The sequence below is a fragment of the Anolis carolinensis genome, chromosome 4 (assembly GCF_035594765.1).
Source record: "Anolis carolinensis isolate JA03-04 chromosome 4, rAnoCar3.1.pri, whole genome shotgun sequence".
NCBI classification, from domain to species: Eukaryota; Metazoa; Chordata; class Lepidosauria; order Squamata; family Dactyloidae; genus Anolis; species Anolis carolinensis.
This window is the reverse complement of record NC_085844.1, coordinates 63085832-63112715: the sequence shown is the minus strand read 5'-3', so window position 1 is coordinate 63112715 and position 26884 is coordinate 63085832. Positions and strand designations below refer to the sequence as shown.

Here is a 26884-nt window from a genome sequence, read left to right as displayed (position 1 = left end):
ATGTTTGAGATTCTTTCCACTATTAACAGGAGTCCAATAATTAACTATGCAACAAGCAGCGATCCTGTACTTACCCAGCTTCTTTCATCTTAGATTTGCAAGAACTTCATAACATCTGCTAAGCCTCACCATAAAGCCATGAGATTAGTAGTTACTCTGAAACCAAAGCTAACACTAAACATTTTAGCTGTTCAAAGGCCCAATTCTCATAGAAGTCATTAAACAAAGCAAGGTCTATATATTCAGAGATAGTCATGCTGACCACACTGTTAAAGGGAGACTATATTTATATCTTCTATGTATTTTGCTACCAGCAAGTCATATTGAGCATGTTTCTCGACTTAGTTACAAAATTACCAGAAGAGTCTAGGGACCTCATCCCACAGATTCTGGGCTCCGTTTCCATGTGCTTCATGTGCCGTCACATGATTTAAAGGTGCTTCCAGTGGGACCCAGTCTCCACAGCACATCGAAACAGACCACCTGACTCCAAATGGGAGAAAGCGGGGAAAAGACAGACCTCGACAGGAGGGAACGGAGTAAAACGGTTCCCTCCGCTTTCCCCCGCTCATGGGATAAGGTCCTTAGTCACATTTAGTCAAGGATAGAAGAAACATAAGTCCTATCGCAACTAGGCAAATGTTCCTATTCTACTCATGACACAGAAGATCTTTTGGTTCCTTAATCTTCAAGAGAAACTGGGGTCTAGACTGTTTTGTTCAGCCAGTGAGCAAGCTGCCTTAGAGAAGGTGGACTGTCAGCATCTCGCCATAAATCTCCAAATGCCAGTCTCTCTGACGCTCTGTGTGCTTTGTGGCATCTCAAGTTTTTTATAACCTCTCATTTTGAAGCATCTCAGCATTCTCCTCAAACTAGTTATCCTCACTGAGAAATAATCTCTTGTGATCTCTGTTGTTCCTCCCAGGATGCTGTCCCACTATAAATTTAATTAAAAACCAACACAACATTGACCCTTTGTTCTCCTGAAGGAGAGGCTTTACTCCCCTGCTAAGTTGTCCAGATAATGGGTGAGCCCATGATCACCACCATGTATGTATATTCTACATCAGGGATCCCCAAACTTTTTAAACAGGAGGCCAGTTCACAGTTCCTCAGGCCGTCGGAGGGCCGAACTATAGTTTTTTTAAAAAAAAACTATGAACAAATTCCTATGCAGTGCACACTGCACATATCTCATTTTGAAGTAAAAAAACAAAACAAAACAGGAACAAATGCATCCTCAATGTTAATAATAATCATAATAAAAATAATAAAGAGGGTTGGAAGAGACCCCCTTGGGCCTTTTAGTCCAACCCCCTTCTACCTTTGTGCACCAAAAGCACAAGCAAAGCACCCCTGACAGATGGCCACCCAGCCTCAATGTTAGTAGTAGTAGTAGTAGTAATGATGATGATGATGAAGTGTTGTAAGAGACCCCTTGGGCTTTTTAGTCCAAACCCTTCTGCCTTTCTGCACCAAAAGCACAAGCAAAGCACCCCTGACAGATGGCCACCCAGCCTCAATGTTGTTAATAAATAATAATAATAATAATAATAATAATACATCACAGTCCTAAACACTTGGGAAGTGTTTGACTTGTGATTTTGTGATACGAAATCCAGCATATATATCTCGTTTGCTGTGTTATACTGTGTCTCTCTGTCAATAATAATAATAATAATAATAATAATAATAATAATAATAATAATAATAATAATAATGGGTTGGAAGAGACCCTTGGGGCCATTTAGTCCAACCCCCTTCTGCCTTCGTGCACCAAAAGCACTTAATAATTAATAAAATAATTAAAATAGCATTATAAACAAGCAAAGCTTTAGAAGGCACGCACCAGGCGAGGGAGGAGGTGGGAAAGGCACGTGCCTTTCCCTCCTCCTTCGTGCCGCACGTGACTTTCTCAACGGAGGAAGGAGGGGGCCGGATAAATGGTTTCAATGGGCCGCATGTGGCCCCCGGGCCTTAGTTAGGGGACCCCTGTTCTACATACACGCTATCAGAGTAAGTCATAGCCATGGAATTAATATTGTTTTCCTATAAGAAGCAAAGGCAAAATAAAAATCTGGAACATCAACAACGATTCAGCCAAGCAGAGAAAGTATGTGCAGTTATTCCTTTTTTGGAACGAGTCAATCACATGTTTCTGTTAGTATTAGATTACTTTATTAAACAGAAAAAGACTAGTCTACATTAGGATATACTGTAATAATAATAATAATAATAAAACTTTATTTATACCCCGCCACCATCTCCCCAATGGGGACTCGGGGTGGCTTACATGGGGCCATGCCCGGGAAAAATACAATATAACACAATATAAAAACAACATATCATAATACAATTACAACAATACAATAAAGAATCATATACAGTACAACACAAAATCCAAAGAGCAGTATAACAGGGCAGGCCGCACTGACACTCAGTTAAAACTCGGGGTGAGAAAAGGATAAGAAAAAGGATAAGAATAAAACCACAGGGAACTAGGAAAAGATAGCAGACAGTCTAGAGGATAAATAATGGGGGCGTAACAAAAGCATGTAACAGTTACTCTCCGAAAGCACATCGGAAGAGCCATGTTTTTAGATCTTTCCTAAAGTCTGAAAGAGTGGGGGCTTGCCTGATTTCAATGGGCAATGAGTTCCATAAACGGGGAACTGTACTAAACTCCTTCAACTTTTATCACTACATGTTTAACTTTAACATGACCACTACTCCTTTTCATTACTGTATTCTCTTTGTTCTGAGTTACTTACCAATCCCATCTAGGTCCTATATTTAATATCAGTATTTCAGCAAAAAAAAGGTTCAGTTCTTGACATAAAATATTCGACTAGTTGTCATAATGTTCAAAAGAACGATTACCAGGTTGAAAGTTTTTGATAGCGTTTTTGAGCTGTAGATTTCTAGCAAATGGAAATATGTTTATTATGTTAAATACCGTCTTTCCTTCCAGTGCAGAGCATTCTGAGTATGTATGACTCTTGTTCTAAACATTTTCCTGGATTTGGTATGCATCTTCAAGTCCCACTCATTTTGCCACCTGAATCAAAGGCTAAACACTGGTGTCTATTTTACGCCTGAGAAGTCAGTAGAGCAAGGCATTGAGGACAAAGCGGTCATGAAAAGTGCCTCTGTTGCAATGGCCACCTCATCTGCAAGACTTCACTCTGACAAAAAATCACCCCACTCAGACATAAGATATTTGTCTAAATGTTAACTGGTGTATTCCAATTTTTGAACTGACTTAAAAGGATCTAATCCAAAACTTTGCAAAATTGCATTCTGTACTGAAAATGAAAGTGACGTAGCTTTCTACCTTAGACTTTGTGATGTATTTTTAGTCAAATCGCTATAAATGGTCAGATTTTTTGCTTAGCAAATTGAGATGATACGGGTTTGCATTGCTAGGTGAAATACTGTATTTTTCCAATATAATCCTCACCTTTTTTGGCTAAATGGAATAGCCAAAAGTGAAGTGTACATTAAATTAGATGGAGAATTGCATGTGTAAACCTGCCTGTGCCCCCCATTACAATCAATGGTGTGTTATAAACAAGTAAGTATGGGTAAATGCACTTTATGAACAAAATTTCAAAATGAAAACAAATCTTTTTTTCTGTTTTTTTTTACTGCTGCAAGTCTTGAAACAGTGATACACAAAACCATTTTTGACATGTCTACTGAGGTGGTACCCCGATGCATTTGAAGAAACAGCTTTTTAACATAGCATATTTTTTTTACTAAAATACTCAACTCTGAGAATAACATCATTCTAGACAAGAACATCTGAGACAAATAATTTAATAAGCATTTCATTCAGGAAGGTTCAGGTCATGTACGGTTGTCCATTTGCTGTCCCAGTTTATTGTACAACAAGAAGAATGGAGAATCACATTCACTCTCACCACTCAGAATGGCCTTTGTGCGATTTTAGTAGCCACTTTTTCTCTATAAAACTTTTTCCTTACTGCAAAGAAATTGTGCAATGCACAGGTTTTGTTCTACAGAAGGTTTAGCTTTGAGGTTTACATGCTTACACTTGAACTTCTGGTAATTCAGAAGTAAAGATCTTCCCTTGACCTCAAAGCACCTTCGAAAAACATAACACAAAAACATGCTTGAAGCAAAACAAGTCTGCAACTGGGCAGGTCCATGATGGAAAGATGTCTGGAACACACACGCATTTCACTTTAGTTCCTTAGAAAAGAGTAGTATAAATACAACCAAGGCATTGCACTTATGCTAGTTTAGGCCATAGATGTCAGCATTTAGAACGTTTTCTCTTACTCAGCTGTAAGGCTTTTTCTTTCCCCAGCTAAGTAACAAGTTAATTTCTCTGATTTACATGGCCAGATAATAGCTTCATCAATAGGCCAATGCTCTTTCCCTATCACACCTTTCTTGAAAATATGTGTTGCACTTTTCCAAAAAAAAAATTGTACAGAAGAATTAACACTGATACCTTAGACAGCGTAGCATAAAATAATCACACCTAAAACTGACACTGGTTTTTCTTATCTCTTCCATAGAAGAATTCTATAGATTTCATCTCTTTGAAGATGTTCATCAAGTTATGAAACACATAGATATGACTAAATGCATAGGCTGTGGTGGGTCCCAACCTCTGTTTCCCTTGCTAGCCTTCTCTGCTCCTTGAGATTCCACCTATGATCCTTTCAAAAACCATTCCAGATATTATAATGTATTTTGTTTACTTTCAAACTGCTATTTGTATGCCTTGAAGTCACTCTGGGCCCTTTATTTCCAGCCTGTTAAACAGAGTTGTCATGGTAACTTTTCTTAAATGGAAGGATGGATAGCACCCAACTAACTCTGCCTCCTCAATTTAAGGAAAAAAGGGCATCTTGAGAGGGCATCTTGTGGCAGTCCAGTGTAGAACCACAACTCTTGATAGTTGCCTCATCTTATCTTGGTGCAAAGCATATTGAATCAAAGGTAGTGTGAAGTGGATTAGTGCACTCACTCTGAAACACTTTTTCGTGATATTCCCCTTCACCAAAGTGGGAGACTCCAGCCTTCCAAATTAAAAATGGCAACAGAACATTTCTTGCTTTCTTTCCAAATGGAAAGTCGCTGGTTCCCCAAAACACTGTACCTTTTATTTTCCCTGTGCTTTGCCTCCCATGCTTATATTGGCAAAGCTGTTCATGGAAGGGGACGTGAACACTCTTATATAATCATAAGACATGTCAAGACTCAATAGCTTGTGTTGACTCATTCAGGTAAATCCAAGCTAGACAATGAGCTCTCCTGTTGAAACCAAGTTGACCTTCAGATTTGCCAAGATCTCAACCAACTTTGAACTTTTAAGGTAAGGTCAGATGGCTTACCGAGCAGAAAGGTTTCAAAATAAGGCATTAACACTCTATCTTTTAACACTGGAAGTTAATACTGATATTTATTTACAAGCTAGCAAAAGTGAGACAGCTTGAAGTGGCAGCCAAAGTTTAGTGTTAAGCTTCTACAAAAAGTCACACATCTCAATCCAAATACACTACATGGCTATCAATGAAGAAAAACAATATAGTTGACACAAGCTAGTAAGTGCCCCCCTTGCCATGTGTGTGACCTCTTGCTGAACAATTTGGCACAAGAATTTCTCTCCTTAAATACCATCCCTTTTGCCGCATTAAAAAAAAAAAAGACTCCGATCACATATACTGTTATGACATCATCATTATCTTAAATAAAAACCAAAATACTAGAGAGGAAAGATAGTTGAGTTACCCTTTGGTAACTTCAGTGTTAACACGTTTAACACATTAAGCTATAATTCTTCCCTCTCCACACAAAAAAATGCTTAAAGTATCACATGCAGAACCAATATCATAAGGTTCAATGCTTGTTTTCATTAGCGCTTTGTTCTTGTAAGCTGGTCATCATCACAGTCACCTATGGCTTGCAGTACGTATGTTCCCGTGTAGAGAAGTAGTTGTCCTGTCACTTGTGCAATATGCGATAAAAACCGAAGCATTCTCCTGCAAAGAAATAAAGTCATTTAGTTGAGTAAAATATTAAGGTAATGTATGCAAAACACTCATGCGTATGTATACAGACACATTATTTGGCTGTGCATGATTTATATTTAAAACTCACTTTAGCAGCCAAGCTTCCCTTGCACTTGGTTTCAGACTGTTTTTGATTTTCCAACAAGGTCCACTGTAGGAACGCAGCAACATCAGCCTAGATGCTATAGCTAATGTGTGTTAATCTGATACTTAGTGAAGAAAAAGGGCTGTTTCCCAAGACTTCATTCTGTGTCTTCAAGCTGACTACAATTTATGATGACCCGTTCACAAGGTTTTCTGGGCAAATGTATTTAAAGATTTATGCTGCCTTCTTCTCACGTTGAAAGCATGACTTGATCAAGATCACCCAGTGGGTTTATATGGCTAACTGGGAATTGAATTCTTGGTCTTCTTTCTAATAATGAAAGAAACCCAATGTATTTTGTAGGCAAGGATTATTATGCAACTGTTTTCTTTTGAAGATGCTACACTCAGTCCACCTCTTGCAATGGTTTGTTGAGGAACAAACTCACATCCTCATTACTCACATAAGGTAGTATTACCATCTTTGCTTCATCACTCTCCAGGGTTTCTGCCAACTAACTAGGTTTTAATTGCCTAAGAGATGGTTTCTATGGCACAGATGGTAGCTTTGTATGGGGCACGTTGAAATGTACATGGCATCTCAGAATAATAAGCAGTTGTGATTTTCTTAGCTCAGCGCTACTCAAATATACAGTTTCCACATGACAGTCAGATTTATAATTTCCATTAATACCTGAAGCAGAAATGTCCAGGTCTGAGAACAACAAATAACATCCTTAGGAATCACACTGGGAGCTTAGATTCATAATGCCCATTAGTTTCCTCAACATTATCGAACAGAGCTTTCTAAATTGTGTCTCATGACACATTAGTGTATCATTCCTCTGCAAGATTTCTCACGGTTTACTCCCTGTTAAGCCCTTATTTAGTTGGAGGAGATTAGTATTTTATGTATAGTTTGTGGGGTTAGTCTAGATAGTTTCTTCCTCCTTGTATTTGAAACCTCACTCGCCCTGTTCCTTCTAGCTCCTGGGGAGTCAGGCAGTGTGGTATTAGAAGGTGAAGAGTAAGGAAGGTGGAAGAACCACAAAATAGAACTTCACGCGGAAGCCATACAAGTCACGTTGAAGCTACACAAGTTACATCAAAGCTATATAAAAGTAAAGAAATGAAGTAAAGCCACGTCAGAGATATATCAGATTGAGATCCAACTGAAGCTATATCAAAGTATAATCCAGTCAGAACTGTGGTTGTGCTTCAAGGACTTTAACTCCCATCACAAAGACTGGCAGTAAAACTTTGGAGAAAACAAAGTTTCAGATCTGTTATTTAATAAATTGTTGTTTTTACTTCATATGTGTAGCATTCGATCTGTTCCCTACATCACAGATACTTTCCAAATAAATAGCTAGTGTGGAGGCTGAACAGCGTGTATGTCTAATGTGTTGTCAAAGGCTTTCATGGTCAGAATCACAGGGTTGTTGTGTGTTTTTCGGGCAGTATGGCCATGTTCCAGAAGTATTCTCTCCTGACGTTTCGCCCACATCTATGGCAGGCGTAAAATACCCAGATGCACACAAATACAATGAACCCTACGCTATTTTCATTTGAGAAATGAGGCACTAACACCACCTAGTGTTTGAAGAGCCTGAAACTGCAAGTGCCCATAGATCCCATTAGAGTGAAACTTGCCCACTTTTAATGTTCAGTTCATCCAAGCCTTTTCTTCACCGTAATACCAACTACCAATGTGTCATCCATCACACAAATTACAGCAGATAGCCTATTTACTGTATTTCTAGCCTGATAAAGTTTTAAGAGATTTAAAACTGTTTCCCTGATATAGCTTTCTGCTTTCGGCTGAGTTGGGGAGCAAATTGTTGCCTTTTTAGGTGGTTTTGGGAGATTTGGGAGCAAACCATTGCCTTTTAAGGTGGATTTAGGAGATTCGGGATGGCCTGGGTGTAAGAAAATCAGGCCAAAACATTAAAATCTTTTAAGGGGATGAGGGGGGAGGGTCTAAGGCAGTGGTTCTCAACCTTCCTAACGCCGCGACCCCTTAATACAGTTCCACATGTTGTTGTGACCCCCAACCATAACATTATTTTCGTTACGAATTTACAACTGTAATTTTGCTGCTGTTATGAATTGTAATGTAAAAATCTGATATGCAGGATATATTTTCATTCACTGGACCACATTTGGCACAAATACTCAATACGCCCATATTTGAATACTGGTGGGGTTGGGGTGGGATTGATTTTGTCATTTGGGAGTTGTAGTTGCTGGGATTTATAGTTAACCTACAATCAAAGAGTACTCTGAACCAAGCCCACAATGGGTCTGCACCAAACTTGGCACACTATATACATGGCCAACATTTAATACTGGTGGGGTTGGGGGGGCTGTTTTTGAATTCTGGGAGTTGTGGTCCACCAACACTCAGAGAGAACTCTACCAAACTGGTGGTGGAACTAGTAAGCTTGCTACACATACTCAACATGCCAAACTTTGCATACTGGTGGGGTTTCGAGGGAACTGACCTCAGAGGTTGGGAGTTATAGTTCACCCACATCAACAGAACAATGTGAACCCAACTGATGAATCTGGACCAAACTTGGCACAAATACCCAACATGACCAACTTTGAACACTGCTAAGGTTTGAGGGAGGGACTGACCCAACATGATGGTAATTATAGTTCTCCTTGAATTCAGAGAACCCTTTGACCCCCACCGATGATGGAACTGAACCAAACTGGGGACACAAACCCAACATGGACAACTGAATACTGGTGGGATTTGGGGAGTTGTAATTCACCCACATCCTTATGCTTTTTCTAATGGGAAGCATTAATAAAAAAGAAAAGACTAGCTGCTTTCTAATAAATAGCATTACAAATTACCTAAGCTTCTTCTTCTGCTGTTCCTCCTCCTCCTGTTATTGCTGGGTCACTCTCAGTCCCATGTCTCATGGACACTTTCTCCCCTGCCTTGAAGAGACTCACTGGCGTGATCCTACCTCCAGCCTCGTGTGCTCTCCCTCACCTGCTCTCCCCTCCCCGCTGCCATGCACCGAGCACACCTTCTCTCAAAAACAGCCCTCCCCTTGAGAAGTCTGCCAATCACAGTAGGAGGAGGGCTTTTGATGGGAGAATTTGCCGTCTGTTTCCAAAAAATGACAGGCGGAGAGATCTTCAGCCTTCTCTGCCAAAGGGGTTCCTAAGACCATCAGAAATGTGTGTTTTCTGATAAGTCTTTGGCAGCCCCTCTGACACCCCCTTCACAATCCAAAGGGTCCTGACCCCTAGGTTGAGAATTGTTGGTCTAAGGGGTTTCTAGGGACTTCTGTGTGCCACACATTGGGACTAACAAAAGAATCTGAATCCTAATGTTTGGGAAAATGAAACGGAGTTTCATGATTAAGGAATTAAAAATAATAAATATAATTATTAGAATGACAAAATGTTGCAATTGCCCTACTGCAGATCCCATCACAAAAATGTAATACACGGCTGGATAAGGTATAGAACATGGTGATGAAAATGATCAGTGGGAGGAACCCTGTCCCTCTTATGTTTGTGGTATTTGTTTTGGAATGACAGGTATGAGAGGGTTTTGCTTGGTATTAGGATATATGTTCCTTCTCCTTTCATAATAAGATTTCTGGTCCTCCAACAAAATTGAAGAGGTAGATTCAGGATTTAAAAAAGTAATTCTTGACATGGCACATACTTAAAACAATGGAACTTCCACCACTAGAAACATCACCAGCTACTAGCTTAGGTGGCTTTAGATGACAAGGCTAATAACACAGCCATCCACTATTTTCAGAGCGGTGGAAATCTTGGGGACCTCTAGACATTCTTGCAGAACAATTCCAAATATTTTTTTATCACAGATTGTATTGGCTAACTGATGGCCAACAAGACCTGAAGAACTACATGGTTCCCACCCCAAAAAATATAATTACGCATCCTTCTAGATACCAAAAGAAAACTCAACAGATAGGTCATGTTTTACTTCAAAAGCTTCACTTAGGTCATCTGTAGGAAATTTTAAAGTCTCTGATCTGATACAGCAGAATTCTTATGAAAGTTAGCTTCATCAGTGCAGGGAAAATACTTCAGCCTTTACCCAACGTTTTTGAACTGTTGAGTAAACAAAACCTGGAAAAATAGCTGGCATAATCCACCAGCTAACACAGCAGGGACCATGCTGTGGTTGTGATCCAAGTTGTTCATAAAAGCTATGTTTCACAGCCCTGAGTGTATGGAAAAATACTTGCCTTCCATAAGTCTTTTTTTGAACCAGGTTTCATATCTGCTAAGCTATGAAAATCATGATGTATTAACAATAGTTTCCATTACAGCATCTCAACTTATATTACTTGCAACTAAAGATGTGTATACTCACATTAGAACAGTCTTTGCTCCCATACATTTGATGTCATAGGACACAGAATACATTTCATAGAACGTAGCTTTGATATTTAGGCATCCAATGAAGTCCTTAGGATTCAGTTTGTACAAGTCTAAGGTGATATTTGCAACCCCCATTTTCTTTTGTTGCTGTACTCTTGCAATATCATAGCTTGGTCCCTAGATCAAGAAAAAAGCAGGGAAACATGTGTGAGCATTAACTTTGTTTCATATACAGAATAGCTTGGATTTAACTAATTCACTTCAATCAGTGTAAAATGTGATTTCCAGATACTGTTCTGGGGGTTATAAAATGATACTGTATTAGGTGATAAAAACACATTTTATGAAAAATCAAATAAATAGTTAATAACTGAGAAGAACAAGTTTTAACCACTTCTAACTAGATTATGTGTTCTTGAAGGCCTTCATGGGTTGCTGTGAGTTTTCCGGGCTGTATGGGCATGTTCCAGAAGCATTCTTTCCTGACATTTCGCCCACATCTATGGCAGGCATCCTCAGAGGTTGTGAAGTCTGCTGGAAAATAGACAAGTGAGGTTTATATATCTGTGGAATGTCCAGGTTGAGAGAAAGAACTCTTGTCTGTTTGAGGCAAGTGTGAATGTTGCGGCTGATCACCTCGTTTAGCATTTAATGGCCTTGCAGATTCAAAGCCTGGCTGCTTCTTGCCTGGAGAAATTCTTTGTTTGGAGGTGTTAGCTGGTCCTGATTATTTCTTGTCTGGAATTCTCCTGTTTTCAGAGTGCTGTTATTTATTTACTTCCCTGATTTTAGAGGTTTTTTTTAAATACCGGTAGCCAGCTTTTGTTCATTTTCATGGTTTCCTCCTTTCTGTTGGAATTGTCCACATGCTTGGGGGTTTCTATGGCTTCTCTATGTAGTCTGACATGGTGGTGGTTAAGAGTGATTCACGATTTCTGTATTCTCAAATAATATGCTGTGTCCAGGTTAGTTCATCAAATGCTCTGCTCTGGCTGACTTCTCTGGTTGAATTAGTCTGAGGATGCCTGCCATAGATGTGGGCAAAACGTCAGGAGAGAATGCTTCTGGAGCATGGCCATACAGCCTGGGAAACCCACAGCAACTCTGTAGCTAGATTATGTTTCTAACCAAGCTTTGAGTTTCTTGTCCACAAAAACTTAAGAGAAGATGTTAAAAATTGTCAGCTTGAGTTTGTAGACAGAAACTGATGATTCTTCCTGAAATTCTGCCATAATTTGAACAAGCCAGAAATGTAAAAAGATTCAAGATAATACTTCTGGCACATTGCTTTGCATCTGCTACTATGGTAATAGAAACTATGCAGAAAGTTTTTGTTCTCATTCATTCTCCACAATGAAGTACAACCTTCTGTGAGTTAAAAACCACCAGACTAGGCAATAAGCAAGACCAGGCCTTTTATCTAACTCTAGAGGCCCTTCTACACTGCCATATAATCCAGTTCAAAGCAGATAATCTGGGTTTTATATGGCAGTGTAGAAAGGGCCCAGGTCTTCTTTCTGTTGGGACACAGCTTACAATGCTAGCCTTCAAGCTCCAGCAAGAACTAAAGCAGGGGAAGGGAATCTTAGTACTCTATATTTTGGACACAACACCCCACAGCCCAGTCAGTATGAAGGTATGGAAGCTGGGAGTTCAAGACGTTTGCAGGGCTACAGGTTTCACACATCACACCCACACCTTCACCTCAACTCACAAGCAAGTTTGCTACCTGTAATATTCCACTCCAGAGAACAACACATACCAGCTTCCATTTCTGCCCCTTCTCTAAAACCATGAAATGTGTGTTGTCTGGTAGGGACTGGAAAAAGTCTTCTGTATCAACTACTGTGCCATCTTCTTCCAAGACCAGTGTTATCAGACCAGCAGTAATCATTAAGGCATCCAAGGTCTAAAAGCCAAACAAAAAAATCTTATTCCAAGTGCCCTGTTAAGAGATCAGCCCCATTTCATTTCCCTTCACATTTGAAGCATGTATGTTACATAAAAAAACAATGTCCTTAAGTGTTTCATATGTACCAGTCAGCAAAAATTTAGGTGCCAGTCGCTCTCCGTGAATTCAATTTTCTAGCCACTCTTCTAGCAACGGAAGAGCAGAATTTCCCCTGTACAGCATTAAAACAACAAAGTATGTGGATGAGGCATTATTTTTGAAGAGAGCCATACCTTACTGATAAGTTCCTGTAGACTGCTTGCTACAACTCCTCTCCGATTGTTTCTCTCGCAATTACAAAGACGGTAGGGCCGAGCGGCAGGGGAAAGAGGAGCAAGCAAGGCCTGTCTTGTGACTGATCCCATAGATGTTCCTACAGAGACCAGTGATCTAGAACAGAAGAAGTTGTTTAGTTCAATACATCTACTGTATCATGAGAGTTTGCAATTTAAAAGGCCATATTAAGTACTTTGTGTATGCAGTTGAAATCATTTCCCCCATATAGAGAGCAACGGATGCCCAGATGTGGATGTCTTGCTATGACATTTCCCATGGGCTATTAAAATGTGAGGGAAGGGGTGTCTTGTTATTGTGTGCCTTCAAAGCGGTTTCAACTTATGGTAGCTCTAAAATGAATCTATCACAGGTTGAAAAGTGTTTGCCCTTCCCTTCCCGAGGCTGAGGGAGTACGACTTGCCTAAATTCAGTCAGCACGTTTTCCATGGCTGAGCATTTATTCAGACCTATTTCTAGCTTTGCACTGGCTTTACACAAGGGGTGCCTTAATCCATATCTATGCAGTGACTGCCCACTCTATCAACTATTCTGATCTGTAGCCACATAAGTAGCAGACGTTATTTTCTACTAAAGAAATTCCTGGCAATATTATCTTTTTGGGATAGAAGGAGAAGTTTTACATAAAACTTTCATCACATATTGCATTTGCCCTTTGGACATAGTGCTTGTTGAACATCAAAACTAGAAAGTCTGGCAAGAGGTTTCTCATTCCCCAAGGAACATGTAACTCTCTCGTTGCAACAGCTTCTGGGCAGAATTTGAATGGCTGGTTATGATCTATCAGGGACATCAGAAATTTAGGTCTAGATTGTTTGAAATACTATGTCTATTTTCGAATCTGAAGAAGTTTTAGGACTTGTCCGAGTCATTTGGAGAGGAGAGGACATGGGAGGCCCAGTTGCCCCCTCTCTGCTCTCTTTCTAACAGCAGGCAAATGCCTTTTTATTTAGAGAGAGCTTTACTTATTAAATGGTTATGGCAGATTGTCCTTTTAATAGAGTTACCCTTTTCCTATATTTCCTATATTCTTCACAATGTGAGATAGGGACAAGAGTAATTTGAGGCAATCCCAATCCCAAATGAGTGGAAAGAATACCATTTTTGTAAAAAAAAAATCATACTATTAGAAGGAAATGTAATTGGTATACAGAGTCTTCTGTGGCTACCTGGGTAGCAGACCTTTAAATAATTAGGATAAGGTTCATGCTTCTCACTTAAAGATATACTAATAAGTCATATAATGTAATATAGGTTTACTATCCCCGATGGCACAGCGGGTTAAATTGCTGAGCTGCTGAACTTGCTGACTGAAAGGTTGCTGGCTTGAAACCGTGGAGCGGGGTGAGCTCCCATTGTTAGCCTCAGCTTCTGTCAAACTAGCAATTTGAAAACATGCAAATGTGAGTAAATCAATAGGTACTGCTCCAGTGGGAAGGTAACAGTGCTCCATGCAGTCATGGCGGCCACATGACCTTGGAGGTGTCTACGGACAACACCAATTCTTCAGCTTAGTAATGGAGATGAGCACCAAGTCCCAGAGTTGGGCACGACTAGACTTAATGTCAGGGGAAAACCTTTACCTTTACCGTCTCTTATCTGAAATGCTTGGGACCAAACGTGTTTGGGATTGGAATATCTGTCTTGCATATATTCACATACTGAGATAACGTGGAGAAGAGACACAAGTCAAATATGAAATTCATTACAAAGATAACATTGTACAATATTTTAAAATACATTTGTTCACGAGACCAAACGGTGCACACCAAACCATCAAGAATGCAAAGGTGTTATTATCTCAGTCAAACATGTGGACAGTTTTAGATTTTGGAATATTTTGGAATTTTAGATGCTCATGCTGTACTGCATCTTTATTAGGCAAACTACTAAAAGCATTAGTATGGATTATAGGGCCCATCTGTTGTAAAGCAGCAAGTAAGGATTCCTGGTGCTTAAGATTTAGTCTTAAATTGAACAATACTTCGCTTTCCAGGGGGTCTAAAGAAGATGTAGGTGTCATGAAAGGCATATCGCACAGTAATTCCTAGTCTGTAGGAGCTCCAGATTTTAGACTTAAACTTTCAGAATTACAGTACTTACTATTTGCGTTGTTGGCTGGGATTTTGGGGGAATGGGGTCCAATACTAGAGACTTATGTTGAGGAATCAATTCATTACAAACATCATAACGGGTTTCCTTCTCCAGCTCTGTGTTGTCAGGAAATAAAGTTTATAGCTTTCTCTAAAATTGATAAACTCTGCTATTTTATGACCCTCCTGTTAAATTGCTTAATACAGAGTAACTAATAAGAAGGGAGTGCTATTTACTTTTACAAGCAGAGTCATTCTGCATGCTCTAATGTAACGTAAAAATATAACTGTCATCCTATGCAGGAGAGTTACATTATTTGTTCAGTAAGAATGGTACTATTGTATTACCAATGTTGCACAAATTTGTACCTGCAGGATAGAAGTTTCCACCCTTTACAACCACTAGCTAAGATAATTTGGTCTCCTCCAGATCTGGCCACAAAATTTGGCTCACTTGTTCTCTTATTTTTGTGGCGCAGCATGTTAAAGCGCTGAGCTGCTGAACTTGCAGACCGAAAGGGAGCAGAGTGAGCACCCGCTATTAGCCCTAGCTTTTGCCAACCTAGCAGTTAGAAAACGTACAAATGTGAGTAGATCAACAGGTATTGTTGATTTATTGTCGTAAATTTGTGTTTTTGTTTTGATTTTATATTGTGATGTTGGGCAAGGCCCCATGTGAGCCGGCCCGAGTCCCTTTGGGGAGATGGGGCGGGGTACAAGAATAAAATTATTATTATTATTATTATTACTTCTCCAGTGGGAAGGTAACAGTGCTCCATGCAGTCATGCTGGCCACATGACCTTGGAGGTGTCTTTGGACAATGCCGGCTCTTCGTCTTAGAAATGGAGATGAACACCAATCCCCAGAGTCAGACTTGACTGGACTTAATGTCATGGGAAAACATTTACCTTTGCCTATCCATAGGTTCTTCCCTCACTGATTCAACCAACCAAGGCTCGAAGATTTTGAGGGGGAAATCCAAAAAACAAACTGGTTTTGTCCCATGTCAAGCACTCCTCTGATGTATACTGATCTAGCCTTCAGCCTTTTCACAGATACTTAGGCTATTTCTGGGACTTGTTTGAGTTATTCACCATCTTATATATATATTGTTCTATGCCACTGATTATCATGGGATTTCAGCATCCATGGATTTTGGTTTCCATGTGTGCGGTGATGGTCTTGGAACCAAAACATAGCAGATATCTAAGGGCCACTGTATTCAGAGAAAGGCAATGGCACTCATCACCAAAGTTTTGGGGTCACCATATGTTGACAAACCAACTTGAAAGCACATACCCCAAATATGGCCATGGTGAAGAATTTTAGACAACTCTAAAGCTCCTGGTTTTTCTTTGTATTTTTGTTGTCCCTATTTAAGTTACTGCCCAAATAAGGACTTTGTTCCTTAGGGAGAGCACAATTTAAGCAAATACTTTTGAAGCTACTATACTTTCTAGAAGGTTGCTCAAACGTGTAATACCTTAGCTAATCTTTTCAATTGCCCCTGGATATTTGTCCAAGATCTCATTGTATACATATATTCTGCAACTTTATGCAAGAGCAGTTTACTAAATGAAGATCAGCATTAGAACATCATCCCCATCTCTAGGATTCAGCCATCTCACCAACATCCAAGAGTTCTTCATCACATTTTTGCATTTTTTTAAAGTATATTGTGCTTTTTCATTCAGTAGACCCTTCATTTATATCACAGCATTAGGCCACACTGCTGCCTTGGCTGTACTAACGGCTGATATACATATTAACTCAGAAGTAAACTGCTCCATCTGACTAAGATTGCAATGACTTAATGTTGGGAAGTTTGTGACTTTGCTATCAGGAGGGAAATGGATCTGTAGCCATCACTATAGAATGTAATTTCCCATTGAAAATTCATTTCTGTGGTTACATTTCTGCATTGAAATTCATAAAAGTTTCACAATTTATGCGAGTGCAGTTTCACCAGTTTGCTTATTTTTTTTTCAGGGCTTCTGGAACAGAGGTCTGCATATACACCAATATGATCCAGACTTTAAAGCGTGACTATTTTGTTTGCTTTGGATGCAGGCCATGCGACATGTGTCTCCAGAGGGGTCTTGCTTCTCTGGAGCGTTTACAGCCTTGTGCAAAAAGTAATTTGAGAAGATTAACTGTTGCAAGATCTCCCAGTGGAGCAAAGCTAGACATATGTCAAGAACGAAGATTAGATGCCATATGGCATCTGAGCACAGTTGGCAACAGAGAAAGCCTGCAGGTTAGCGCTAATGAAAAATTCAAGACTCCAATATGGTATTTATCTTGCTTGGAACTTAAGTCATACTTACTGCAATTCATGTGTTTGTGTGCATGTGCCTTCACATTATGGACTTATGGAGAGCCCATTAATTTCATAGGTTTTTGTCTTGGACAAGAAATACTCAGGAGTCATTGGCCATCAGTTCCTTCTTCTGAAATACAGCCTGTAATACCTGGTATCTATTGGCAGTCTCCAAATGCTAACTGGGGGCTAACCCTGTTTAGCTTCCAAAATCAGATGGCATATGTTGCCTTTAGGTTTACCTATGTATTTGTATGTATCTACATATTTCCATTTTTAAAACCTTATCTCATCTATTAGGAGGAAACTATTTGTGATCATTGCCTTTACCTTGTTTCTAACTTATTTATTATTTGCGACATTTACATCCTGCCCTTCTCACCCCGAAGGGGACTCAGGGCGGCTTACAAGTAATATGTACATACAATATATTATATCATAAGCATAGCACAATATAAGCATTATATATTACTATATTGTACTATACCACTATACTGCAATATTATTAGTAATATTACATATAATATACAGTTATAACAGTGTATTAATATTATATTGTGTAATAATATGTATATACAATACATTATATTATTAGTATAGCATATTATTAGTATTATATATTATTATATTGTTATATTGATTTATGGCAACACTATCACAGGGTTTTTGAGACAATATTTGTTCAAAGATAGTTAACTAGTGTCCTCCTCTGAAGCTGAGAGAATGTGACCCAATGGGTTTTATGGCTGAACAGGAATTCAAATCCAAGTTTCCAGTGTTGCAATTCAATGCTTAAACCACTACATGACTATAAATTACACTCATAAGGACAGAAAGATTCACAGAATATATATCTGGTTCTAAATTGATTTTAAGAAGCCTTAACAAGCAGCAGCTTGTACCAAGTTCAATGTCAATTCTCATCACACATCACTGAGCTTCATGTAATATCCAAGCTATAGGTTGGATTCATACAAGAATGTCTACACTTTAAGCATTGAAATTCATGTAAGCGTTGCTGCCTCCCATGTGCAATTCTACTATTTATTTTGTGTTTCCTGAAGCTGCACATCCCTTACATAGAATTAGGATAGTTCCTTAGGATAGTCCCAGTGGAGTCAATTGGATTCCAGTTGCCAAAAGTGCCTAGCCTTATTGGTGTTAGTGGGTCTACTCTACGGAAGGATTGAAAAAGAAACAAGGAAGTTTAAGGGCCCTTCCACACAGCCATATAACCCAGAATATCAAGGCAGAAAATCCACAATATCTGCTTTGGATTATCTGAGTCCACAGGAGCCCCCGATGACGAAGTGGATTAAACCCTTGTGCCAGCAGGACTGATGACTTGAAGGTTGGGTTGCTGACCTGAAGGTTGCCAGTTCAAATCCAACCCAGGGAGAGCCTAGTTGGGCTCCTTCTATCAGCTCCAGCTCCATGTGGGGACATGAGAGGAGCCTCTCACAAGAATGGTAAAAGCATCAAAACATCCGAGTGTCCCTGCAATGTCCTTGCAGACGGCCAATTCTCTCACACCAGAAACGACTTGTAGTTTCTCAAGTCTCTCCTGACACACACACACACACAAAAATCTCAGTCTACACTGCCATATAATCTAGTTAATGTGGATTTTATACAGCTGTGTGGAATGGTTCTAAGATAGTGCTGCAGGGACCTATTTTCTCCCTGAGTAGTAAAGTATCACATATATTAAATTTAAATCGTTCTTCTCCACTCCATCCTTATCCCAAACATATACATGGCTCTTTATGTTTCTGTGTATGTGCTTCCAAATCACCTGTTGGCTAATGCTGACCCTATGAATTTTATAAGGTTTTCTTAAGCAAGGAATACTCAGAGGCAGTTTTGCCAATTTCTTCCTCTGAAATATAATGGACCACATATGGAACATTTGGTCTCCCATCCAAGTACTACCCAGGGATGATCCTGCTTAGCTTTGAAGTTCAGACAAGATCTGGCACCTTTAAGGCATTTAATCCCAGGCTCCACAGAAAAAAGGGGAAACTTTCTTGCTTAAGAGCCTCTTGAAATGGTCTTTTGACTTATAACAAGGTTGTAACTCCTCTTCTATAGTGTTTCAACATGGACTATTTAGCCCTTGGAGGATCCCAGGACCATTGCCCCATGAGGGAGACTCAGTAAGCCTAGAGTGTGTGGTATTCACTGGTGGTCTCCCATCCAAGTATTAACCAGGGCTGACCTTGCTTAGCTTCCAAGAATCTGATAGGAACAACTACCTTTCCTCTATTCAGGGAACATATGGCTTTGCATCATCTTACTCATAGTCACAGATATCACCATGTAACACAAATTTTGTTCCTAGGTTATAAATGTCATTTCCTAATTGGTTCTATCACAAAAACATGTAATAAGTTTATTAAATGGCAAAAACTTTGTTTTTGTGGGACATCCTGCAGCACATTTTGTTATAGTTTTTCAATTAATATCTCAGAGTCTCAACCAATTCAATATAATTTGTGGCAGCTGCAAAAACAAAATTTCTGGAGTAGAAACAACTACTAACAAAGTAAGTACCACACAATTTAACAAGACAGAAGACTTTCAAACCAGGAACAGAATTTTTTTCAAAGGTTGTTTCATAGTGTATTAGATCAGCGCCAGCTAATGTGGAAGCTGAGCATTAGAGGTCGAACATCCCTCTTATACGGAAATCCCAAATCCACAACACAGTTGGATGAGATAGGGGCAGCTTTGCTTTCTGGTGGTTCAATGTACAAAAACTTCTGGGTTGCTGTGGGTTTTCCAGGCTGTATGACCATGTTCCAGAAGCATTCTCTCCTGATGTTTCGCCCGCATCTATGGCAGGCATCCTCAGAGGTTGTGAGGTCTGTTGGAAACTAGGCAAGTGGGGTTTATATATCTGTGGAAAGTCCAGGGTGGGAGAAAGAACTCTTGTCTGTTGGAGACAAGTGTAAATGTTGTAATTAATTACCCTGATTAGTATTGAAAAGCCTTGCCGTTTCAAGGCCTGGCTGATTCCTGCCTGGGGGAATCCTTTGTTGGGAGGTGTTAAACAAGAGTTCTTCTCTCACCCTGGGTTTTCCACAGATATATAAACCTTAGTTTCCAATATACCTCACAACCTTTGAGCATGCCTAACACAGATATGGCAAAAACGTCAGAAGAGAATGCTTCTGGAACATAGCCGTACAGCTCGGGAAACTCACAGCAATCCAGTGATTCTGAACATGAAGGCCTTCAACAACAATATTACACAAACTCCCTTTTCTGCATAAAAGGATTAATACATCTGTGTAAAAATCACCTTCAGGCTATTTGTGTAAGTTTATATAGAAAACATAAATAGATTTCATATTTAAACCTCCAAGACATATCTCCATACATACATGCAAATATTCCACAAACCCTACACTCTCTGGCCCCAGGCATTTTGGTTTAAGGGATGACTCAACCTATACTTTGGAAACAGCGCTTCTAATTGCAACAGAGAGGAGATCAGTTGCTTAAAGGAAGACAAAAGAGCCGTGAGGAGTTTGCACGAGCTATGGCTCTCCTAGGAAACGCAACAGAAGGCATGACAATTGCACTATGCAACAACATCTGAAAAGAAATTCTGTTCCTGGTTTGAAAGTGTTATGTCCTGTTTCATTGTGCGGTACTTACTTTGAAAGTAGTTGTTATACCCCAAAAACTTTGAGGTTTTTTGGTGCCATTTTTAAATCTTTCAAAGTGCCATTTTCAACCTTTTGTGCGTACCCCAAAAACGAAGTTTTTGCAATGTGTTGTCGAGGGCTTTCATGGCTGGAATCACAGGATTGCTGTGAGTTTTCCACGCTGTATGGCTATGTTCCAGAAGCATTTTAATCAGCCAGGCTTTGAAGCTGCAAGGCTTTTCAATGCTAATCAAGGTACAACTTTCACACTTGCCTCCAACAGACAAGAGTTCTTTCTCTCACCCTGGATATTCCAGAGATACATAAATCTCACTTGCTTAGTTTCCAACAGACCTCACAACTTCTGAGGATGCCTGACATAAATGTGGGTGAAAGGTCAGAAAAGAATGCTTCTGGAACTTGGCCATATCGCCCAGAAAACTCACAGCAACCCAAAGTTTTTGCAATTTAATAAAACTTTTTTCCTCCGTGGTTTTAAATGATAGAGCCAATTACGAAATGACCATTAGTATATAACCCAGGAACCAAAAGAATTGTGTTACACGGTGTTATAGTGGTTTCAAACTGCATGTTGTTGTAGCTGCACCCCAGGAAAGAGGAGCCGTATGGCATATCCGAGGCTCTAAGGAGGAAAAAGAAAGGGTGGGAGGCTGAATATGGCTGGGCTGCTGTGACTTTTCTGGGCTGTATGGCCATGTTCCAGAAGCATTCTCTCATGACATTTCACCCACATTTATGGCATGCATCCTCAGAGGATGTGAGGTTGGTTGGAAACTAGGCAAGTGAGGTTTATATATCTGTGGAAGGTCCAGGGTGGGAGAAAGAACTCTTGTCTGTTGGAGGCATGTGTGAATGTTGCAATTAATCACCTTGATTAGCACTGAATAGCCTTGCAGCTTCAAAACCTGGCTGATTCCTGCCTGGGGGTATCCAGAATAAGGCTGCCCATATTTGTAAATATTTGTGTGTGTGTATGTGTACACACAAACATATATACACTTTTTTTGTAAATATTAGGGTACAGTAAAGGTTTTCCCCTGACATTAAGTCCAGTTGTGTCCAACTCTGGGGGTTGGTGCTCATCTCCATTTCTAAGCCGAAGAGCTGCCGTTGCCCTTAGACACCTCCTAGGTCATGTGGCCGGCATGACTGCATAGAACGCCTTTACCTTCCCACAGAAGTGGTACCTATTCATCTACTTACATTTGCATGTTTTTGAACTGCCAAGTTGGCAGGAACTGGGGCTAACAGCAGGAGCTCACTCAGCCCCCAGGATTTGAACCACCAACCTTTCGGTCAGCAAGTTCAACCACGGTGGCTCCCTATACAGTAGAGTCTCACTTATCCAACATTCGCTTATCCAACATATTTTTGTAGTCAATGTTTTCATTACATCGTGATATTTTGGTGCTAAATTCGTAAATACAGTAATTACTACATAGCATTACTGTTTATTGAACTACTTTTCTGTCAAATTTGTTGTATAACATGATTTTTTTGTGCTTAATTTGTAAAATCATAACCTAATTTGATGTGTAATAGGTTTTTCCTTAATCCCTCCTTATTATCCAACATATTCGCTTATCCAACGTTCTGCCGGCCCGTTTAGCTTGGATAAGTGAGACTCTACTGTATACACACACTTATATACACATTTATATACTGTATAATGCTGTGCCATGGGAGCCCCCTAAATAATAATAATAATAATAATAATATGTATAATATGCACACACATATACATACATTTATATACTGCATTATACATATTAGAGAGCCTCCGGTGGCTCAGTGTGTTAAAGCGCTGAGCTGCTGAACTTGCAGACTGAAAGGTCCCAGGTTCAAACCCGGAGAGCGGAGTGAGCGCCCGCTGTTAGCTCCAGCTTCTGCCAACCTAGCAGTTCGAAAACATGCCAATGTGAGTAGATCAATAGGTACCGCTCCGGCGGGAAGGTAACAGCGCTCCATGCAATCATGCCGGCCACACGACCTTGGAGGTGTCTACGGACAACGCCGGCTCTTCGGCTTAGAAACTGAGATGAGCACCAACCCCCAGAGTCCGTCACGACTGGACTTAACGTCAGGGGAAACCTTTACCTATTATACATATTATGCATATTACCCATTTTGACTCGGCTCCCCAACCCCACTACACGCTTGCAAGGACCCCAGAAGTAGTGCAGCAGGTATTACAGTAGCTATTACTGGGTTATTAGAAGGCTAACAAAGATCTGGACACATGAAGCCGCAGTTGGAGGGAGCCCCACCTCGGAGGAAAGGCAGGAGTAGCTACTACTCACCGGATGAGGACTAAGGCGCATCCGCGGGCGCTTTCCACAGCCATCTCGGCGCTGCTGACTCTCCCTCTGCCTCGCCTCCTTCCCTTTATGAGCCCTGGATCCGCCCCCAAACCAATGCCGCCCGAGGCACCGCCCCCTGCTCCTCTTGGGGAAGTTGCAATTAGACGCATAGCCTCTGCGCACATACAGAGTGCTTTCCTGCTGGAGGGGGAAATAACCTGATTGGCCAAAGGTGCCTCTAGAGCAGGCGTGGGCAAACTTGGGCCCTCCAGGTGTTTTGGACTCCAACTCCCACAATTCCTAACAGCCGGTAGGCTGTTAGGAATTGTGGGAGTTGGAGTCCAAAACACCTGGAGGGCCCAAGTTTGCCCATGCCTGCTCTAGAGGCACCCCCCCCCCCCAGGATCTCTTTGTTAGGCTTTGCTTCAGTTCTAGCCTCACACACACTTATTGAGACACTTATAAGATTTTCCCTCCTCTGTTCTTCATCCCAAAACTCTAGCTAACACTTTTGTTTGGGCTCCTCCAGTGCCATACTATGCAGTGACTTACCAACCTGAGTTGGAATTCATAGTGTCCTTTGGATATACAGACAACCCCCTTCATTACAGACATCTGACTTACAAATTACTCATAGGTAGGAACTGGGGTGAGGCTACAAGAAATGAGAGGAATTACCCCTTGGCCTTCCCACCAGAGTGATACCTATTGATCTTTGCATGTTTTCGAACGGCTAGGTTCGCAGAAGCTGGGGCTAACAGCGGGAGCTCACTCCACTCCCCAGATTCGAACCACCAACCTTTTGGTCAACAAGTTAAGCAGCTCAGCGGTTTAACCCACTCTTATATATATATGACTGGAGTTACAATTTAAAAATATACCTATTCTGATTTACAAATTCAACTTAAGAACAAATCTATTGTTTCTAAAGTGAGAACAGCCTGTAGTGCTATATTGAGCGTCAAAGCAACAATAAGAGATTATTTGATCCGGAAGGCACCATTAGCCGTTGGTATCGAATGGTGAAGCAAGAAGCATTCCTTGGGTCTTGGCAAATTAATGGGATGAAATATTTGAGAATCAAAAGAGTGGAAGCACGTGGCAGAATGCCCCGATTATATATTTCCTCACTATGTCCAGAGGGATCGTTCATTTTACTGTTTTCTCCATCTCAATGTTCCTTTCTGTTCTCTTTTTTTGTCCATCACTGTATCGTAACAATTGCAAAACTAAATGTAATTTTGGACATCTTGCCTACTTGAAGTATGTTGAATATGGGCTTTGAGAATAGCAGTAGCATGGAAAGAGAAGAAATAAATCTTTGTAGTAAGTGTAAACGGTGAGGCCTTTGTAATAAGACCTCAAATTCTGAGGATGCCTGCCATAGATGTGGGTGAAATGTCAGGAGAGAATGCTTCTGGAACATGGCCATACAGCCTGGAAAACGCGCAGCAACCCACTTTGTAATAAGTGTTTCTTGAAACGAGAATGGAGTTGTAGTGGACAATTTAGAAAAGGAATTAATAATAAATTAATATGGTAACAACTGGGATTTATTGGAGGGAAAGAAGGAGATAATAAGGGAAAAAGAGAGAAAGGAGGAAGAAAGATGAGCAACTCAATATATTGTTTTTTCTCCCTACCTAACAATGACTTCTAGATAGCTAATGAAGTTTTTAAATGGATAACATAAAATGCAAGTAAATAGTATAAATTCAAGCCATACAGTATTTGAAACCAATAAGAAGCAAGCATGAAAACAACAAAGAACAGCATGAAATGAAAATCAATATAAAAAGAACATCATTCTGAAGTTCTAGGAAAATAAGTGTTTTCACCTGGTAATGAAAAGATTCTGAGAAGTGATTCAGGTGAGCTTTCCAGATTAGAGTATTTCCTCACTGGGACTCCTACTTACCAGTGCATTTTAAGCCAAATGCGATTGAGTTGCCTTTTCTCAGTAGTTTTCCAATCACATAAAAGTTTCACTTGACAGCACTCTGGTTATTTATTCATAGTTTCCGTAACATTAACACCTCAAGGAGCCAGTGGGGTGCAGTGGTTTGAGCATTGCAGAACACAGACAACATTGTACACAGACATTTGCCTTGGCCCTAGTGCAATATGTTCACTGTGCCTATTAGCTATTGATTTTGAGTATGTTTTAATGTATTATATATGATTTTATGTTTATGTTTTAAATGTATTTATGTGATTGTATTTTACTGTGTATTGCTGGGCCTGGTCCCCATGTGAGCCGCCCCGAGTCCCTTTGGGGAGATGGAGCGGGATATAATAATAAAGTTATTATTGTTATTGCAGTATTTTTCTGGAGACCAACGTTCAAGTCCCTGCTCTGCAATGAGATCTATTGGGTGTCCTTGGGAAAGTCACACACTCTCGGCCTCAGAACAAGGTAATGCCTAACCATTTCTGAACAAATCTGGGTCAAGAAAATCCTTTGAGGCTTTCCTTAGGATGACCAGAGATTGGAAATGCCTTGAAGACACACAACAACAACAATAATGTATTGGATTAAGCCTCATGTGCTAAAACTGCATCCCTTTGGGTGGATTTTATTAGTAATGGAATTAGAAATTGCCCTTCTTCGTGACTAGTTCATGCATTTCTTCTAGTTTGTATTAAGAGTGACTACATTCTACTGGGAATTTTGGGCAATAAAGTTTCTGCTATGTTTATCTTTTTTATTTTAAAACCAATTACTCAAGTTCTCTGATCTTAGGTCAGAGGCTTCTAGTGTTCCATGACGCTGACACAGGAAGCAAGTGACTAAGTTTATGAGGATAGCTGTATTAATGGCATTGAGTAAAGCTTTTACAGTCGAGACAAAAGCGTTAACTGTGAAATCTGGCAGAACTGTTTTCTAACTAAAAGAGTGACAACAGGTCCATGACAAAAGTTGCAAAAATGGCTACACCGATACTGTAATCGAAATGAGGTGACATGGCTCATTAGAAAAGAGTGGGGAAAAGGGAAAGAATACATTGTAAGTGGACAAACTCATTCAACGAAGCCACAGCTTCCCCTAATTTGCAAGATTTAGAAGGGCTATGCATAACAAGGTAAAGCTAAAGATTTTCCCCTGACATTAAGTCTAGTTGTGTCCAACTCTGGGGGTTGTTGCTTATCTCCATTTCTAAGCCGAAGAGCCGGTGTTGTCCAGATACCTCCAAGGTCATGTGGCCGCAATGACTACATTGAGCGCTATTACCTTCCCGCCGGAGTGGTACCTATTGATCTACTCACATTTGCATGTTTTCGTACTGCTAGGTTGGCAGAAGCTGGGGCTGACAGCGGGAGCTCACTCCACTCCCCGGATTCAAACCGCCGATCTTTCGATCAGCAAATTCAGCAGCTCAGCGGTTTGACCTGCTGCGCCACCGGGGGCATAACGAGCTCTTATGGAGTCCCTTTTATGAAGGTGATATTAAATAGCAAGGATCTCCAAGACTCAAGTCTGTTTTTAAAAGGGAACATATTACAGGTGGGCTACCTCCAAGGTTGTCACATAGGCTATAACTATGTTATGACTCATTTAAGAGTGGCTTTATTGCCATCTTCTTTTTAAAAATGCTTGTACCTCCCAGCTCTTGTCAAGGAAAATAAAATCTCTTGGCTGGACAACCTCTTTGTTTAGATGTAATAAGCCATGAAAGGCAAAGGTCCGGAAGATACTTGCTAAACTGGTTTTGGACAAACACCTTGTTCCTACTCCC

At 40.2% G+C, this 26884-nt stretch overlaps 1 protein-coding gene across 1 annotated transcript; it reads right to left on the bottom strand.

The window, feature by feature from the left end:
- Nucleotides 1-3803: 3803 nt before the first annotated feature.
- Nucleotides 3804-23299, bottom strand: cidea (cell death inducing DFFA like effector a). The gene is made up of 5 exons (XM_062980540.1): nucleotides 23148-23299; nucleotides 12699-12855; nucleotides 12277-12423; nucleotides 10507-10691; nucleotides 3804-6017 (listed from the first exon to the last, which is right to left on the bottom strand). Exons 1-5 carry the CDS (start codon nucleotides 23189-23191, stop codon nucleotides 5891-5893), a joined length of 660 nt encoding a protein of 219 aa, XP_062836610.1. The 5' UTR covers nucleotides 23192-23299; the 3' UTR covers nucleotides 3804-5890.
- Between the last annotated feature and the right edge of the window lie 3585 nt (nucleotides 23300-26884).

What these genes read in the sequence shown, in the direction of transcription:
- cidea (XM_062980540.1), bottom strand. Translation starts at nt 23,191, where the DNA reads ATGGCTGTGGAAAGCGCCCGCGGATGCGCCTTAGTCCTCATCCG. An exon ending in TACAGGAACTTATCAGTAAG is followed by an intron (nt 12,424 to 12,698) that starts GTATGGCTCTCT and finishes TTTGGCTTTTAG; the next exon opens with ACCTTGGATGCCTTAATGAT. An exon ending in GGAGCAAAGACTGTTCTAAT is followed by an intron (nt 6,018 to 10,506) that starts GTGAGTATACAC and finishes ATTTCTTTGCAG; the next exon opens with GAGAATGCTTCGGTTTTTAT.